This window comes from Rhinopithecus roxellana, chromosome 3 (genome assembly GCF_007565055.1).
Source record: "Rhinopithecus roxellana isolate Shanxi Qingling chromosome 3, ASM756505v1, whole genome shotgun sequence".
Taxonomy (NCBI): domain Eukaryota; kingdom Metazoa; phylum Chordata; class Mammalia; order Primates; family Cercopithecidae; genus Rhinopithecus; species Rhinopithecus roxellana.
The window spans coordinates 151,236,847-151,255,493 of record NC_044551.1 but is presented as its reverse complement, the minus strand read 5'-3'; the positions used below and the strand labels follow the sequence as shown (position 1 = coordinate 151,255,493).

The window sequence follows — 18,647 nt, the reverse complement described above, 5'->3', positions numbered from 1 at the left end:
ACTCCAGCCTGGGCAACAAAACAAGACTCCATCTCAAAAAAAAAAAAAAAAGTGGAACAAATATCTGTTGGACTGCATCAACTCAACATAGTGACAATATCTCTAATACAGCATACCACAGTGGTCAAAACCCTTTAACATTTCAATATTATGACAACTACACTCATATATAAACATTGAAGCACATTTGAGGATTTGTCATTTAAAGTTAATGTAAAACTGCAATTTATAGATAAGAAAAATCCATAGTCATGTAACATATTTTTTCACATCCTCAGTGTAAATGTTACTAAATATCCTAGAATAAAATGTAGTTTACATAATCTGTTACCATAATTTTGAGAAAGAATGGTTAACTCAATACCCTTTCAGTGGCTTTCCTCCACTTATTCTTTCTTCTGCCCACATAGTGGCCTACTCACAGACATTTTTAAAAGTCTTTTAGAGCCATCTTTGTAAAGAAAACAGCGGTCTTCTCTAAAAACAATGTAATTCAGCGATTTTAGTCACTGTTTTCTCCAACTTCACAGAAATCTTAGACTCTAATGGGCAACTTAAGTTCTTTAGCATTATTCTACTAGTCTTATTTCTGTAAACCAAAGATCTGTAGGTCAATTGGTAAGTAGGCAATCTGTCAGCAGAAAGTCTTTGTTGATTGTAACAACCGAAATAATCTTAGCAAATCACAATGTAGGATGATTTAAGGAATCCTAGAAGAGGTATAAAATTATAAGACATTCTCACACCAAATGACAAACTATAATGTACATGTGGACTCTTGTCAGAGATTCAGAGAGTTGTGTCCAACCACTTTCCAAATGCTGTACAGACATCTAGAAATCAAGCAGGAGATCCTTCTACTTGGTTTTTCCACAGCTGAAACACTGAACAGCTGTTGTAGGTACAATTCTGGGAAGGTTCTGGGAGAGATGAGTAGGCCCTAAAGGGGTGTCCCAAAAGCATGCATACATCTCCAGAAACTCAGACTGAGTACGACGCCCCCCCACCACTTCAGGGCCTGCAGAACCCAGATGAATCGGACCCCAAATCCTGCTCTCTAGAAAACCGCGGTGAGGTGGCATGGAAGGCGAAGGCACCCAAACACTATGATCCTTATATTCGAGTTTTGAGGCATTTTCTCACCCATGTTTCACCCAGGGCGTTGCATACAGCAGGTGCTCATTTACTGTTTTGGTGACCGACTGAATAAATAAATGTGAAAGACTGAGCCGAGCCTGGGGCTACAGGTGCACAATCGCCGTGGTCCCCTGGCCCAGCCGCCCACCACCACCCGCGCCAGAACCCGGTTAAGGAGGTCACCCTCTCTACCTATGTCGCTTCAAGCAGCAGTGGCACACAAAGGTCAGTCAGCCCTGGCCAGGCTGCGCCCTCCCCCAGGACAGCACTCACCGTTGGTGTAGGGAGACCCCGAGGCCAAGGCGGCTCCGTTCTGGGCCTGGAGGCTGGCTGCGGCGCCGCCGGAGGCCGGTATTCCCGGCTGGGACATGACGACGGCGGTTATCTGGGTTGGAAGGGGTTGGTTGGGGTCGACAACAGCGCACAAGAAGAGAGCTGAAAGACCACTGCTGAAAGCGGAGGGAGAAAGCTAACAACTTAAGACTGAAGACTGGGAGAAGCGGGGGGGCGCATTAAGCCCGAGGCATGGCGCCGCACTCTCTCCAGGCCACCGGCGGCCACGGCCTAGCCTGGGAGATGAGGCTTGGGAGTCGGGCCGGCGGGGCCGCGAACGCCCGGCTAGAAGGCGGCAGCCAAACCTGGAGAGAAGGAGGGAGGCCCTGGCCGGAAGTGCCTGTCAGCCGCCGGCCGCGCAGCCGCAATCCGGACACGTGGCACTTCCGGCTCCGGGCTCGCAGCCGCCGCCGTGCCGGCGAGCTCTTCTCTGCCAGTCGGGCTGCCCCGAGGCCACCTGACAGCTCCTGGTGCCCCGACCCCGACGACCGTGCCCGTCCTCGCTGCCACGTCACCGACTCTCACGGCCGGCCGGAAGTGCCGTGTGTCACCGCTACGGAAATTCCCGCCGTTGTGAACGTGACCTCGTTCGCAGAGCTGGGATCGTGGGGCAATCTGGGATTCAGTAGCCGCTTTCGTGGGGTGGGACTGACAGTTCCTCTCCTCGGGTTTTGTGAAGATTACCTGAGACCACAGAAGTCATCGTCCTCTGTTGAGACGTACCACTACTGGTAGCTGGGACGGTTAATGTTCATTGCAGTATTTCATTCACATTTCGTCTTCATGTTTCAGATGTAAATTGTAAGGAGTTTTAAAAAGAGGTGGTTAAATATGTGTACGTATTAATAGTGTGATCAAGCCAAGAAGGAGGCCTTTGTCTTTTGACTGGAGGACTCAGAGGAATTTTGATTTTGAAACTCGCTGATTCATAGCATAGTCACACTCAAGTTCATTAGCACATTTAAATGGCAGTTTTGTTTCCTCTTCTAAGAGTTTACAGTAAGGTAAAGAACTCAAACTTCCTTTCAGAGCAAGTAGACTTTTTTTTTTTGCAAGTATACTTTTTTGACTTTTGAAGCCAAAGAGAGGTCGAAACTGCGGTGATTAGACAGCGTGGTTAATTAATGACTGAGTAATCATCTTAGCTGACTTCATTCTATTTAGGTTTTTCCTGCTCTGTGCTGATGATAAAGCCCTTCTTTACAAATTTGTACTGTTGATTAAAATGTCATGCCACGCGGTTTCGAAACCTCAGTGTGAAGTACATCTTACCTAATTCATTTAGTATCAAATGCCTGCTATGAAGTGTTATATTACATACAAGAAAAGCCAGATCTGTGTCAGGCTAGGCAAGGTGGCTCACTCCTGTAATCCAAACACTTTGGGAGGCTGAGACAGAAGGAATAGTTGAGGCCAGGAGTTAGAGACCAGTCTGGACAACTGGTAGAGTCCCCTTATCTCTATTTTTTTAAAAAAATTGTTTTTGAGACCAAGTCTTCGTCTGTTACCCAGGCTGGAGTGCAGTGGCGCCATCTCCACTCGCTGCAGCCTCCGCCTCCTGGGTTCAAGCAATTCTCCTGCCTCAGCCTCCCGAGTACCTGGGATTACAGGCTCATGCCACCATGCCTGGCTAAGTTTTGTATTTTTGGTAGAGACAGGGTTTCACCATGTTGGCAAGGCTGGTCTCATACACCTGACCTCAGTTGATCCACCCGCCTCAACCTCCCAAAGTGCTGGGATTACAGGCGTGAGCCACCGTGCCCAGCCAATTTTTAAAAATCAAATAACAAATTTTAAAAACTTGCCCAGTATGGTGGCACATCCCTGTAGTCTCAGCTACTCAGGAGGCTGAGGTGGGAGGATCACCTGAGCCCAGGAGTTCGAGGCTGCAGTGAGCTATGATCTCACCACTGCACTCCAGCCTGCATGACAGAGTGAGATCCTGTCTCTAAGAAAAGAAAGAGAATAAACCACTGTGTCAGGCCTAAAAACAGGCACTAAAAATTCAAATAACTAAATACTAAATTTTATACTAACCCTGTTTTCATCATTTGCCTCAGAACTTTACTAAAAATGTATTTGCTCGGGTGTGGTAGCTCACGCCTGTAATCCCAGCACTTTGGGAGGCTGAGGGGGGCAGATTACCTGAGGTCAGGAGTTCAAGACCAGCCTGGCCAACATGGTGAAACCCCATCTCTACTAAAAATACAAAAATTAGCCAGGCATGGTGGCACATGCCTGTAATCCCACCTGCTCAGGAGGATGAGGGAGGAGAATTGCTTGAGCCCGGGAGACGGAGGTTGCAGTAAGCCAAGATTGCGCCACTGCACTCCAGCCTGGCCGACAGAGCAAGGCTCTGTCTTAAAAAAATAAAGATAAATAAGTAAATACATATTGGCTGTAAGTAGCATTGAACAATTCAATTCCTTTGTACAAGATCCAAGTACTATATCTATCTATCTATCTATATATATATACTATATATATACTATATGTATATATAGATATATATATTTTTTTTTTTTTGAGACAGTCTGTTGCCCAGGCTGGAGTGCAGTGGTGCAGTCACAGCTCACTGCTGCCCAATCTCCTGGGCTCAAGCAGTCCTCCAGCCTCAGCCTTCTCCTGAGTAACTGGGACTACAGGTGTGTGCCATTATGCCTGGCTAGGTTTTGTTTGTTTGTTTGTTTGTTTTTGTAAAGAGAAGGTCTCACAAGAGATCCTCCTGCCTCATCCTTCCAAAATGAGATTACAGGTTTGAGCCACCACGCCTAGTTAAAATCTTCTTTAAGATGAAGATGATACTTATGGTCAAATTGTTTTCAGTTTGGAGCCACTATAACAAAATCCCAAATTATAGATCCAAAAACACTTTAAAATTGCACAGACACAAGCCTCTGAATGTTTTGAAGAGGAAATAGAGCTCAGAGAGAAACAACCCTTCTGAGGTCAGACAAAATCAGGGTCACTCTTCAAAGAGGCAAATACCTGATCTCAAACCTGCATTAGTTTAATTCTCTGTTTTTATTCAACTCATTTTGAATGACCTTGATTTGTTTTGACCTTGGCATGGTGGTTTGATTTGGTTAAATCAAGCTTTCTTTGAACTTTGTGCTATTTAAGCAGTATCTTTTTTTTTTTTCGGAGACGGAATCTCACTCTGTTGCCAGGCTGGAGTGCAGTGGCACGACCTCGGCTCACTACATCCTCTGCCTCCCGGGTTCAAGCTATTTAAGCAATACCTGTGTGTTCAGAGATTTATTTATTTATTTATTTATTTATTTATTTTGAGACGGAATCTCGCTCTGTCGCCAGGCTGGAGTGCAGTGGTGCAATCTCGGCTCATTGCAACCTCTGCCTCCTGGATTCAAGTGATTCTCCTGCCTCAGCCTCCCAAGTAGCTGGGACAACAGGTGCATGCCACTGTGCCCGGCTAATTTTTGTATTTTTACTAGGGACGGGGTTTCACCATGTTGACCAGGCTGGTCTTGAACTCCTGACTTCAGGTGATCAACCTGCCTTGTCTTCCCCAAGTGCTGGGATTACAGGCCTGAGCCACCGCGCCTGGCCCCCGAGATTTTAAAAAGTACTCTAGTTAGTTAAATCAGGTTAAATCAACATAAATAATTTGCTAATAAATAAATAATGCTTTTTCTAAAATGTGTTCCACCCGTAAGTTGCGATGTTACTGTTAGTGTCCTCAAAACAATGATTAAGTATTTCAAATGGTTTTTACACTCTCAGTGTAATCAGCACTACAGTATTGAGGAGAGCTGGGCACCGTGACTCACGCCTGTAATCCCAGGACTTTGAGAGGCCAAGGCAAGTGGATCCCCTATGCCCAGGAGTTGGAGAACAGCCTGAGGAATATGGCAAAACTCCATCTCTACAAAAACATACAAAAAATTAGCTGGGCCTGGTGACGTACGCCTGTAGTCCCAGCTACTCAGAAGACTGAGGTAGGAGGATCGCTTGAGCCTGGGAGGTTGAGGCTGCAGTAAGCCATGACTGTGCTACTGGACTCCAGCCTAGGCAACAGAATAAGAGCCTGTCTCAGAATATATATATATATATATGTATGTGGAGAGAGAGAGAGAGAGAGAGAGGAGAAAAATGGCATTTGTCATCTGCCTAACCTTTGGGATAGTAGAAAGGTAAGTTTAAGTGAGATGGGACAACATATTTTAAAAGTTAAGTGGCTTTCATATTAAGTATTATCCACACAATATCAAATCCTTTGATGACTCCTTTAAGTGTGGCCACAAAAATATGAAAAAATTATTGGTGATAGCAATTGTAACAGTTGCTCTTGGCCAGGCGCCATGGCTCACGCCTGTATTCCCAGCGCTTTGGGAGGCCAAGGTGGGTGGATCACTTGAGGTCAGACATTCAAGTGCAGCCTGGCCAACGTGATGAAACTCTGTCTCTACTAAAAATACAAAAATTAGCCAGGCGTGGTGGCTGATGCCTGTAATCCCAGCTACTCCGGAGGCTGAGGCAGGGAAAATCGCCTGAACCTGGGAGGCAGAGGGTGCAGTGAGCTGAGATCTTGCCACTGCACTCCAGCCTGGGCGACAGAGGGAGACTCTGTCTCAAAAAAAAAAAAAAAAAAAAAAAAAATTGCTCTTACCAATTGTTATTGATATTTCTGTGTTCAATTACCTGTATGTATGCTATACTACTATACATTTTTCTAAACTGATGTCAGTATATATTTATTGTCCAGAAAAACAGAATCCTTCTGCCACATATACAACCTTCATAAGGCCATTATAAGATTTTCTGCATATTTTCAGAGCCTTCAACCCTAGTTAAGAAAATTGTAGGCCCAGCACGGTGGCTCACGCCTGTAATCCCAGCGCTTTGGGAGGCCAAGGCAGGCGGATCACAAAGTCAGGAGTCCAAGACCAGCCTGGCCAATATGGTGAAACCCCTGTCTCTACTAAAAATACAAAAAAGTAGCCAGGCGTGGTGGCAGATGCCTGTAATCCCAACTACTCAGGAGGCTGAGGCAGAAGAATCCCTTGAACCCGGGAGGCAGAGGTTGCAGTGAGCCGAGACCATGCCAGTGCACTCCAGCCTGGGCAACAGAGTGAGACGACTCCATCTAAAAAAAAAAAAAGAAAGAAAATTATAAACAACAAAATACATGACAAGAAACTGTTTCAGTAAGGATATAAGCACTATACTAAGAATATTCCATTACATTTGATTATTTAGACTCAAAACTGGGAGACAGGCATTTCTAATGAAATTTGCTGATATGCAGAAGTGAACTTAGGCTCCCACCAGAGCTCCTTTGCCTGGCTGCTCATGATTGTTGCATTTTCAGGTGGTAAATAGGATCAATTTGATTTACTTTTCAGGAAAGAGTAAATTATTTTGGGTTCTTTAATTATTAAAAATAAAGACTGTTCAGCCAGGCACAGTGGCTCACACCTATAATCCCAGCACTTTGAGAGGCCGAGGTGGGTGGATCAAGAGATCAGGAGTTTGAGACCAGTCTGGCCAAGATGGTGAAACCCTGTCTCTACTATAAATACAAATATTAGCTGGGCGTGTTGGCAGTTACCTGTAATCCAAGCTACTCGGGAGGCTGAGGCAGGAGAATTGCTTGAACCCGGGAGGTGGAGGTTGCACTGAGCCGAGATCGTGCCACTGCCCTCCAGCCTGGGTGACAGAGCGAAACTCCCTATCAAAAAAAAAAGACTGTTCCATTTCTATTTCAAACAAACAAAACAGTTTCAGTTACAAACAGGTTTATAAGAACAACAGTTTTGTTTACTGAAACTCTCTTGTGGTTCCTTTTTAAGAACAGTTACTTTGGCCTCATTTGCTTCTGACAGGACAGCTGTTTGTATCTGAAGTCAGCAGTTCTGAAGCTACATCACAAGTACATTCATCCCCACCAAACCTGAAAATCCCATTGCTTTCTTTGAAAACTTCTCATTTTTATGTAACTCTTACCATTCTTCCTGCCCATTCTGGTTACTTTTCATCATCTTGCACTTGAACTGTTGGGAATGAATAGCCTTCTGGATTGCCTCTCTCTAATCCATCCCACATGTTGAATTGAGTTCCTGAACTACTGATTCCATTTTTTTTACTTTCCTATACTCCCAGATCTGTGATTACTCCCTCTGCTTGCTCCATCAAGTTAAAATTTTTCTGCATGACTTCTCATCTCAAGCTAAGTAAAATCCACAGTGCTACCCAGGCCCTACATGACCTGGCCTTGCTACCTCTTTGACTTCCACACTCCTTCCCACTCACTCCACTCCAGACACATTTGCTATTTCTCTAGCTATTCAAGCACAAGCCTGCCATTACATGTATTTCCATTACTTGGGATACTCTTCCCCAAGATATCCAGGGAACTCAAACTCTCACTCCTTTAGGCCCTTGTTCAAATGTTACTTTAATTGAAGAGGGCTTCCCTAAATACCGTACATGACACAGCTCACTCTGTGTTCCTCTTACTCTGCTTATGTTTCTTCATAACACTTATCATTGTTACGTATTTGTGTCTTTTTTATTATCTTATTTGATAGAGATGAGGTCTTACCATGTTGCCCAGGCTGCTCCCAAACTCCTGGCCTCAAGTGATCCTCCTGCCTCAGCCTCCCAAAGTGCTGGGGTTATAGGTGTGAGCCACTGCCTCTGGCCCTATTCATGTCTATGTTTATCTTTTTTCAATGGAATATAAGTCTCTACATAGCCTGTCAATTCCAAGGTAACCGTGTCTGTTTCCCTGTTAGACCATCAGTGAGTAGAGACCAAGGACTGTGTCTTATTCACCTGGGTATTCTCAGCACTTGGCTTGGGGCCTCACACTTAACAGGCACAATATTCAGTAAACATCTTTGAAGGAATAAATTTAAAGTGTTTTACCTTCCAGACTTCTGACAATTCTAATTTTTTTCTTTTTTTTCCTTTTTAGAAACAGGGTCTCACTCTGTCACCCAGACTGGAGTGCAGTGGCGTGATCATAGCTCACTGTATCCTTAACCTCCTGGGCTCAAGTTATCCTCCCACCTCAGCCTCCTAAGTAGCTGGTACTACAGGTGCACACCACCACACCCAGTAATTGTATTTTTTGTAGAGACAGGATTTCACCATGTTTCCCAGGCTGGTCTCAAACTCCTGGACTCAATCAATCAGGCTGCCTCAGCCTCCCAAAGTACTGGGATTATAGGCATGAACTACAGCCCTAGACCTATTTTGACTATTTTGACCCTCATTAATTCATTACTATAAGTTACTGTTGCACTTATAGCGTAAACCACATCACTAGCACTTGTTTCTAAACTATGTTGGTCTCAAGTTCTTTTTTTTTTTTTACTTGAATGCTTAGTAATGACAGGTCTCAAGTTCTTTTAGGTTCTCGACTGTTATGCTATATTGTGATAAGGCCTAATACTGTAGTTGAAGTAGTGCTAGCCTCTGGGCAGGCGCAGCTCACCTGAGAAGGGCTAGAGGTACAGTATCAAATGCCAATTCTTTTTTCTTTTCTCTTTCTGAGACGGAATCTCATCTGTTACCCAGTCTGGAGTGCAGTGGCGCTATCTCGGCTCACTGCAACCTCCACCTCCCCGGTTCAAGCAATTCTCCTGCCTCAGCTTCCAGAGTAGCTGGGACTACAAGCGTGTGCCACCATGCCTGGCGAATTTTTTTTTTTTTTTTTTTTGAGACAGAGTCTTGCTCTGTCACCCAGGCTGGAGTGCAGTGGCGTGATCATAGCTCACTGCAACTTCTGTCTCCTGGGTTCAAGCAATTCTCCTACCTCAGCCTCCTGAGTAGCTGGGATTACAGGCGCCCACCCACACGCCCAGCTAACTTTTGCTTCTCTTTTTTTTGACGGAGTCTCACTCTGTCGCCTGGGCTGGAGTGCAGAGGTGCGATCTCAGCTCACTGCAACCTCTGCCTCCCGGGTCCAAGCGATTCTCCTGCCTCAACCTCCCTAGTAGCTGGGATTACAGGTGCCTGTCACTACTGCCAGCTAATTTTTTGGATTTTTAGTAGAGATGGGGCTTCACCATGTTGTCCAGGCTGGTCTCAAACTCCTGACCTCGTGATTCACCCACCTTAGCCTCCCAAAGTGCTGGGATTACAGGCATGAGTGGCCGCCTCCAGCTAATTTTTGTATTTTTAGTAGAGACAGGGTTTCACTATGTTGGCCAGGCTGGTCTCGAACTCCTGACCTCAGGTCATCCACCCACCTCAGCCTCCCAAAGTGTCTTTTTCCATTTCTAACCCCAACTATTTATCTACAGATACCCTAACACCACAGTATTAGAGATGTATACCTTTGCCTCTAAACCTACCTTTTCGTCATGACATTTTCTCATGAATAACTTCACTAGCTCCTTCATTCATTCATTAAAAAAACAATTTTTTTTTTGAAACAGAGTCTCACTTGGTCGCCCAGACTGGAGTGCAATGGTGTGATCATAGCTCACTGCATCCTCAACCTCCCAAGCTCAAGCAATCCTCCTACCACAGCCTCCTGAGTAACCGGGACTAGGCGTGTGCTACTACACCCAGCTAATTTTTAAAATTTTGTGTACAGATGTGATCTCACTATATTGCCCAAGTTGGAAAGAGTATTTATTTATCTGTTTCTTTTGTTTGTTTTTGAGACGGAGTTTCACTCTTGTTGCCCCAACTGGAGTGCAATAGCACCATCTCATCTCACTGCAAAGTCCGCCTCCTGAGTTCAAGCGATTCTCCTGCCTCAGCCTCCCTAGTAGCTGCGATTACAGGCACCTTCTACTACACCTGGCTAAATTTTGTATTTTTAGTAAAGACAGGGTTTTACCTTGTTGGCCAAGCTAGTCTCAAATTCTTGACCTCAGGTGGTCTGCCTGCCACAGCCTCCCAAAGTGATGGGATTACAGGCATGAGCCACTGTGCCTGGCTGGAAAAAATACTTATTAAATACCTTTCATGTGCCAGGCACCAAGTAAAAAGGAACAGGACAGAGAAGATGTCTTCCTTCTGTGGATCTGTGGAGTTTATAGTTGAAAGAAACAAAAATGTAGATAAATATATATTTTAAACTTTTAAATTGGTAAGTGCTATTGAGGAATCAGTGCTGAGGCAGAAAATAGCAAAGAAGGACCTGGTTTGGATAGGATGGTTAGGACAGGAGATGACATTTGAGCTGTGATCCAAAGGATGAGAAAATTATGCGAAAAGAGCTGGGTTGGGGAAAGGGCTCCAGGCAGGAAGAGCATCTAGAAAGGCCCAGCACCAGGAATCAGCTTGCTGTGGTTGGCAAGGCAGAATGGCGTGAGATGAGATTGGAATAGTAGAGGGGGACAGAGCCATGAGAAACTTACAAGCCATTTTCAGGAGTTTAGAGGTTTGGAGCAGCAATTGAAGATTTATAAATAGAAGAATAACGTGGTCCAAATATGCTTTAAGATGAATCCATTAACAAAAACTCAGGCCATGCAAGTTGGCTCATGCCTGTAATCCCAGCACTTTGGGAGGCCAAGGCAGGAGGATCACTTGAGCCCAGGACCCCGAGACCAGCCTGGGCAACATAGGGAGACTCCATCTCTATAAAAATTTCAACAAATTAGCTGGGCATGGAGGTGCATACCTGTGATCCCAGCTGCTTCGGAGGCTAAAGTGGGAGGATCACTTGGGAAGTTGAGGCTGCAGTGAACCATGATCATACCACTGTACTCCTGCCTGGGCAACAGAGCAAGACCCCATCTCAAAAAAAAAAAAAATCTATCCAGCCACTGTGAGGATAAGTTGTTGGAGGGGAAATAATAAAGTTGTTGTTGTAACTTGGGCCAGAGCTGATGGTGGCCTGCAGTAAGGTGTTTGCACTAGAGAGAGAAGTAGACTTACTAATTCAAGTAAAACTTTGGACTTTGTTACCTCTTTTGCTTTTGCTAGCCACATGGAATCAATCATGAATTGTTGCTTTTTGTTTGTTTGTTTTGAGAGAGTCTTGCTCTGTCACCCTGGCTGGAGTGCAGTGGCATGATCTTGGCTCACTGTAACCTCTGCCTCCCAGGTTCTCCTGCCTCAGCTTCCCGAGTAACTGTCACTACAGGCGTGCACCACTATGTCCAGCTGATTTTTGTGTTTTTGTAGAGATGGAGTTTCTCCATGTTCGGGCAGGCTGGTCTTAAACTCCGCCCACCTCAGCCTCCCAAAGTGCTGGGATTACAGGTGTGAGCCACTGTGCCAGGTCAATTGTGAAATCATTTTTTTTTTCTTGAGATAGAGTCTGGCTCTGTCACCCAGGCTGGAGTGCAGTGGTGCAATCTTGGCTCACTTCAACCTCTGCCTCCCAGGTTCAAGTGATTCTCCTGCCTCAGCCTCCCAAGTAGCTGAGATTACAGGTGCGTGCCACCATGCCCGGCTAATTTTTGTATTTTTAGTAGAGACGCTGTTTTACCATATTGGCCAGGCTGGTCTCAAACTCCTGACCTCGTGATCCGCCTACCTGGGCCTCCCAATGTGCTAGGATTACAGGCATGAGCCACCGCGCCCAGCCATGAAATCTTAGAGATTCCAACCTTTACAGTTTCTCATAGGATTCCCTATTTCTCTGTTCCCACTGACTCAACCCAGGCCCTGTTACCTCTTACGTGCATAACTGCAGCAGCCTCATTACTTATCTCAGCTTTCAGACTTGACTTGTTCCAATAAAATCTGCACACTGCTGCCAGAGGAAACATTTAAAAACACAATTCTGACCATGTTTCTGTTCTCAAAATTCCCAAAAGGTTCTACAGTTTGGGAGTTAAGGCCCCCCAGTGGTCTAGGCCAAATCGATTCAGTTAAACTATAATACTTGCCTGGTGCTTTTCCTATAACTATTCCTTTTTGTATGTTATTTTCTCATGATATAATTCCTTCTGGATATTAGTCCCCATTTTACAGATGCAGGAACTGAAACTTTGAGTGGCTAATGTCGGAACAAGTCTTTAACCTATAGTCTGTAGCTAGATTAAGTTTTTCATTTTAAGTGTTTTATAAAAGTGTATAGAATGTTATAAATTTTTTTTTTTTTTTAAGATACAGGGAGGGTCTCACTCTGTCACCCAGGCTGGAGTGCAGTGACACAATCATATCTTACTGTATCTTTGAACTCCTGGGCTCATGCAATCCTCCTGCCTCAGCCTCCCAAGTAGCTGGGACTTCACATGCACACTACCACACCTAACTAATTTTAAAAAGTTTTTTTCAGAGATAGGGTCTCCCTTTGTTGTCCAGGCTGGTCTCCAACTCCTAGTCTCAAGCAGTCCTCCCACATAAGCCTTCCAAAATGCTGGGATTGCAAATGTGAGTCAGGGAGCTAGCTCTGCCTCAAATTTTTTAAAGGCTCACCAAAATGCCAAGGATATCAGGAAAGAAAGCCTATCTAGGACAATAGCTGTAATCTTAAGGAGCCGAGGAGCCTTATGAATTGCCTCAGGCCACATTACTGTTTATTAAACCAAACTGAATTCAAGACTAGGTGAGTGGAGAGAGTGTAGAGGGAAACCCAGACTGGAACAACAGGCTCTCCCACTGCAGATTAATGAACTCTAAAGAAACCCTTCTGGCCCAGTGCAGTATCTCATGCCTCTAATCCCAGCACTTTGGTAAGCCAAGATGGGTGGATCACTAGAGGTCAGGCGTCTGAGACCAGCCTGGCCAACAAGGTGAAACCCTGTCTCAACTAAAAATACAAAAAAATTAGCTAGGCGTGGTGGCAGGCACTTGTAGTCCCAGCTACTTAGGAGGCTGAGGCATGAGAATCGCTTGAACCAGGCAGGCGGAGGTTGCAGTGAGGCGAGATCGTGCCACTGCACTCCAGCCTGGGCAACAGAGTGATACTGTGTCTTTGAAAAATAAAAATAAAAAGGCCAGGTGCGGTGGCTCACGCCTGTAATCCCAGCACTTTGGGAGACCGAGGTGGGTGGATCACGAGGTCAGGAGATCAAGACCATCCTGGCTAACATGGTGAAACCCTGTCTCTACTAAAAATACAAAAAATTAGCTGGACGTGGTGGTGGGTGCCTGTAGTCCCAGCTACTCAGGAGGCTGAGGCAGGAGAATGGAGTGAACCCAAGAGGTGGAGGTTGCAGTGAGTCAAGATCGCACCACTGCACTCTAGCCTGGGCGACAGATCGAGACTGTCTCAAAAAAAAGGAAACTCTTCAACCCCTAGAGGACAAAAATGTTCCTAGGAGTCCTTCATGTTACAAATCATATTTATTAAGTACCTATTTTGTGCCAGGCCCTGAAAATAGTTTCCGGAGGGAAAAAAAGTATATAGGGGCCATAACATCAGGAAGCTTATGAAATGTCTGCTGGTATACAATTGTATACCTTCAGTGATTAAATTGTAAACCGGGCGCCATGGCTTATGCCTGTAATCCCAGCACTTTGGGAGGCCAAGGCAGATGGATCACCTGAGGTCAGGAGTTTGAGACCAGCCTGGCCAACACTGTAAAACCCCATCTCTACTAAAACTACAAAATTAACCAGGCACGATGAGGCACAACTGTAATCCCAGCTATTCAGGAGGCTGAAGCAGGAGAATCTCTTGAACCCAGGAGGCAGAGGTTGTAGTGATCCAAGATCGCACCATTGCACTCCAGCCTGGGCAACAAGAGCGAAACTCGGTCTCAAAAAAAAAAAAAAGTAAATTGGCCGGGCGCGGTGGCTCAAGCCTGTAATCCCCAGCACTTTGGGAGGCCGAGACGGGCGGATCACGAGGTCAGGAGATCGAGACCATCCTGGCTAACACGGTGAAACCCCGTCTCTACTAAAAATACAAAAAACTAGCCGGGCGAGGTGGCGGCACCTGTAGTCCCAGCTACTCGGGAGGCTGAGGCAGGAGAATGGCGTGAACCCGGGAGGCAGAGCTTGCAGTGAGCTGAGATCTGGCCACTGCACTCCAGCTTGAGTGACAGAGCGAGACTCCATCTCAAAAAAAAAAAAAAAAAAAAAAGTAAATTATAAAGTTGCTGAGGAAGCTTGTTACCCAACCAAACTGGAGTCTGCTTCCCAATGCAGTAAGGCCTGACATCTATATTGAGGCTTTACATGAGGGTGTTTATTTGCAGGGTGCCAAACAAGGAGAATCTGGCAGCTCACACTTAAGACCTGATTTCCCCAATGGCTTACAAGCCAGAGTGGTTTTTTTTGTTTTTTTTTTTGTCAGAGTCTTACTCTCTAGCCCCGACTGGAGTGCAATGGCACGATCTGGGCTCACTGCAACCTCCACCTCCCAGGTTCAAGTGATTCTCTGCCTCAGCTTCCCAAGTTGCTGGGATTACAGGCATGCACCACTGCACTCAGCTAATTTTTGTATTTTAAAGACAGATGGAGTTTCACCATGTTGGCCAGGCTGGTCTTGAACTCCTGACCTCAGGTGATCTGCCTACCTCAGTCTTCCAAAGTGCTGGGATTACAGGTGTGAGCCACTGTGCCTGGCCCAAGCAAGAGTTTTTAAAGGGAGGGGTAAATTTCAGAAAAGCAGAAGTTACAGGCAAAATTGTATATCAGTACATGAGGTTATACATTGGTTTGGCCTAAAAAGATAGACTATCTTTTTTTTTTTTTTTTTTTTTTTTGGTAGAGGAGACAAGGTCTCACTCTGTTGCTCAGGCTGGAGTGCAGTGGTGGGAACACTACAGCCTGGATCTCCCAGGCTCAAATCAAGCAATCCTGCCACCTCAGCCGCCCGAGTAGCTGGGACTGCAGGCACACAAGCATGCCCAGCTAATTATTTTATTTTTTATGGAGATGAGGTCTCACTATATTGCCTAGGCTGGTCTTAAACTCCTGGGCTCAGGCAGTCCTCCTGCCTCAGCCTCCGAAAGTGTTGGGATTACAGGCATGAGCCACCACACCCGGCTCCCGTGGATCCATTTGATGTGGGTCTGGGTTTCTGAAAAACAACTCAGGGACATATGTTAAGATGTTATCTTTAGTTTTTATAAAGAACTAAACATCTTATGACTCAAACTTCTTAGGCTGTTGTTTTGAGCCACTATTACTTTCTTGCTTATCAAGTTGCTCAGGGCTAGCTAGGTATGGGGAATTTCCCTTATTTCCATACTTGGTTGGGAGGGCCAGGCAGGCCCCTAAGAGGGGTCCCTGCTCCATCTCAGTATCTGTGACAGAGGACTTAACCAAATCTGGGAGGAAGACCTTGATGAGAGGAAGACCTGAAGAGTTGAGACCTGAAGAGTGTGTAGGAGTTAGCTGGGTGAAATGCAGAGGTGGGTAGAAGCTTTTCTGGCGGAGGGAAACCCTAGTGTCAAGGGAGAGCGCATGGAGTGAAGCACTTCCTGAGGCTGGAGCAGAAAGAGGAGATCCAGCAGAGCCAATGGTAGGGTTTGCTGAGAATCCCTAAACAGCTCTTGATGCATTTAAAGAAGGCAACACCAATCCATTAGAAAAGAACATTGGTGTCAAAACAGTCTTTTTTTTTTTTTTTTTTTTTTGAGACAGAGTCTTGCTCTGCTGCCCAGGCTGGAGTGCAGTGGCTGGCTCTCAGCTCACTGCAAGCTCCGCCTCCCGGGTTCACACCATTCTCCTGTCTCAGCCTCCCGGGTAGCTGGGACTACAGGCGCCCGCCTCGTCGCCCGGCTAGTTTTTTGTATTTTTTAGTAGAGACGGGGTTTCACCGTATTAGCCAGGATGGTCTCGATCTCCTGACCTCGTGATCCGCCTGTCTCGGCCTCCCAAAGTGCTGGGATTACAGGCTTGAGCCACTGCGCCCGGCAAAACAGTCTTATTTAAAGCTGAATACCTGTATGCTCTCTTTGGCAGCACATATACTAAAATTGAAACGATACAGAGAAGATTAGCATGTCCCCTGCACGAGGATGACAGGCAAATTCATGAACTGTTCCATAGTAAAATAAACATACAAAAAGGCTGACTATGGCCAGGCGTGGTGGCTCATGCCTGCAATCCTAGCACTTTGGGAGGCCAAGGCAGGCGGACTGCCTGAGCTCAGGCATTGGAGACCAGGCTGGGCAACACGGTGAAACCCTGTCTCTAATAAAAGACAAAAAACTAGTCAGGTGTGACCAGCCTGGGCAAAACCATGAAACCCTGTCTCTACTAAAATACAAAAAATTAGCCAGGCATGGTGGAGTGCGACTGTAGTCCTAGTTACTCGGGAGGTTAAGGCAGGAGAATTGCCTGAAACCGAGAGGCGGAGGTGCGGTGAGCCTAGCTCAAGCTCACACCACTGCACTCCAGCCTGGGCGACAGAGTGAGACTCCGCCTCCAAAAAAAAAAAAAAAATGCTGACTATCTGGCTACGCTCCTGTAATCTCAGCACTTTGGGAGGCAGAGGCTGGAGGATCCCTCGAGCCCAGGAGTTCAAGATCAGCCTGGGCAACATAATGAGACCCCTATCTCTACAAAACATTTAAAATATTAGCTGGGCCTGGTGGCACACGCCTGTGGTCCCAGCTATGTGGGGAGGATTCCTTGAGCTGAAGAGATTGAGGCTGCAGTGAGCTATGATAGCACCACTGGACTCCAGCATGGGAGAAAGAGCAAGACCGTCTCTCTCTCTCTCTCTCTATATATATATATTTTATTTTATTTTATTTTATTTTATTTTTTGAGACGGAGTCTCGCTCTGTCGCCCAGGCTGGAGTGCAGTGGCCAGATCTCAGCTCACTGCAAGCTCCGCCTCCCGGGTTCACGCCATTCTCCTGCCTCAGCCTCCCGAGTAGCTGGGACTACAGGCGCCCGCCACCTCGCCCGGCTAGTTTTTTGTATTTTTTAGTAGAGACGGGGTTTCACCGTGTTAGCCAGGATGGTCTCGATCTCCTGACCTCGTGATCCGCCCGTCTTGGCCTCCCAAAGTGCTGGGATTACAGGCTTGAGCCACCGCGCCCGGCCTATTTAATTTATTTCAAATTTTATTTATTTATTTTTTGAGACGGAGACAGAGTCTCGCTTTGTCACCCAGGCTGGAGTGCAATGGTGCGATCTCGGCTCACTGCAACCTCCACCTCCTAGGTTCAAGCTATTCTCCTGCCTCAGCCTCCTGAGTAGCTGGCATTACAGGCACCTGCCATCATGCCCGGCTAATTTTTGTATTTTTTGTAGAGATGGGGTTTCACCATGTTGGCCAGGCTGGTCTTGAACTCCTAACCTCAGGTGATTTGCCTACCTCGACCTCCCAGAGTGCTGAGATTACAGGTGTGAGCCACCGCGCCCAGCCAAGACCGTCTATAAAACAACTGAATAACCAGCTGAATAAAAGCTGAATAACCAGCATTTGTCTGGTACGTAGCTACAGTGTGTAAATCACTGGTGAATTCAATAAACACAAATAACAAAAAGAAAAAAAATGAATTCAATAAACACGTGTACTTTGAAAATGTATTTTAGGCAGGGGGCGGTGGTGATCCCAGCACTTTGGGAGGCTGAGGCAGGTGGATCACTTATGCTAAGGAGTTTGAGACCAGCCTGGCCAACATGTTGAAACCCGGTCTCTACTAAAAATACAAAAAGTAGCCAGGCGCAGTGGCTCACGCCTGTAATCCTAGCACTTTGGGAGGCCGAGGCGGGCAGATCACCTGAGGTCAGGAGTTGGAGACCAGCCTGCCCAACATGGTGAAACCCCGTCTCTACTAAAAATACAAAAATTAGCCGGGCATGGTGGTGCGCCCCTGTGCTCCCAGCTACTCAGGAGGCTGAGGTAGGAGAGTTGCTTGAATCCGGGAGGCAGAAGTTGCAGTGGGCTGAGATCGCGCCATTGCACTCCAGCCTGGGCGACAAAATCGAGACTCCGTTTCAAAAAAAAAAAAAAAAAAAAAAAACTTTGCCAGACAGTGGTGGTGGGTGCCTGTAGTCCCCGCTACCCTGGAGGCTGAGGTAGGAGAATCGCTTGAATCCAGGGGGTGGAGGCTGCAATGAGCCGAGATCGCGCCATTGCACCCCAGCCTGGGAGACAGAGCGAGACAACGTCTCAAAAAAAAAAAAAAAAAAAAAGCCAAAAGTAATTTCCCCTAGGGAGGCACGGGGTGTTCCCTTCTAGGCACGCAGGCCCCTAAAATCCCTTCGGGCGGGCGGGTGTGGGGAGACCAGTCGACTAGGAGACCCGGGCGGCGTTAGGGGATGCGAGCAGACTCGCTCAACTGGGGAATTGGCGGCAATACTGCCAGGAGGCGGAACCTAGGGTG

General features: G+C 46.3%; 1 protein-coding gene and 1 non-coding gene across 5 annotated transcripts in view; one reads left to right on the top strand and one right to left on the bottom strand.

Annotated features, from left to right (window-relative positions):
* Nucleotides 1-2,714, bottom strand: part of SEC24A (SEC24 homolog A, COPII coat complex component) — an 87,248-nt gene extending 84,534 nt beyond the window's left edge. For all 4 annotated transcript variants that reach the window (XM_010359928.2, XM_010359930.2, XM_010359929.2 and 1 more), the window contains exon 1: nt 1,411-2,714. In XM_010359928.2, coding sequence (XP_010358230.1) covers nt 1,411-1,507 — 97 coding nt within the window. In that variant the 5' untranslated portion in view covers nt 1,508-2,714. The remainder of the gene's footprint in view (nt 1-1,410) is intronic.
* Nucleotides 2,715-16,250: 13,536 nt separating this feature from the next.
* Nucleotides 16,251-16,357, top strand: LOC115896603. Its single transcript, XR_004056522.1, has one exon. It is a non-coding gene; the product is annotated as a U6 spliceosomal RNA (small nuclear RNA).
* The last annotated feature ends 2,290 nt before the right edge of the window (nt 16,358-18,647 follow it).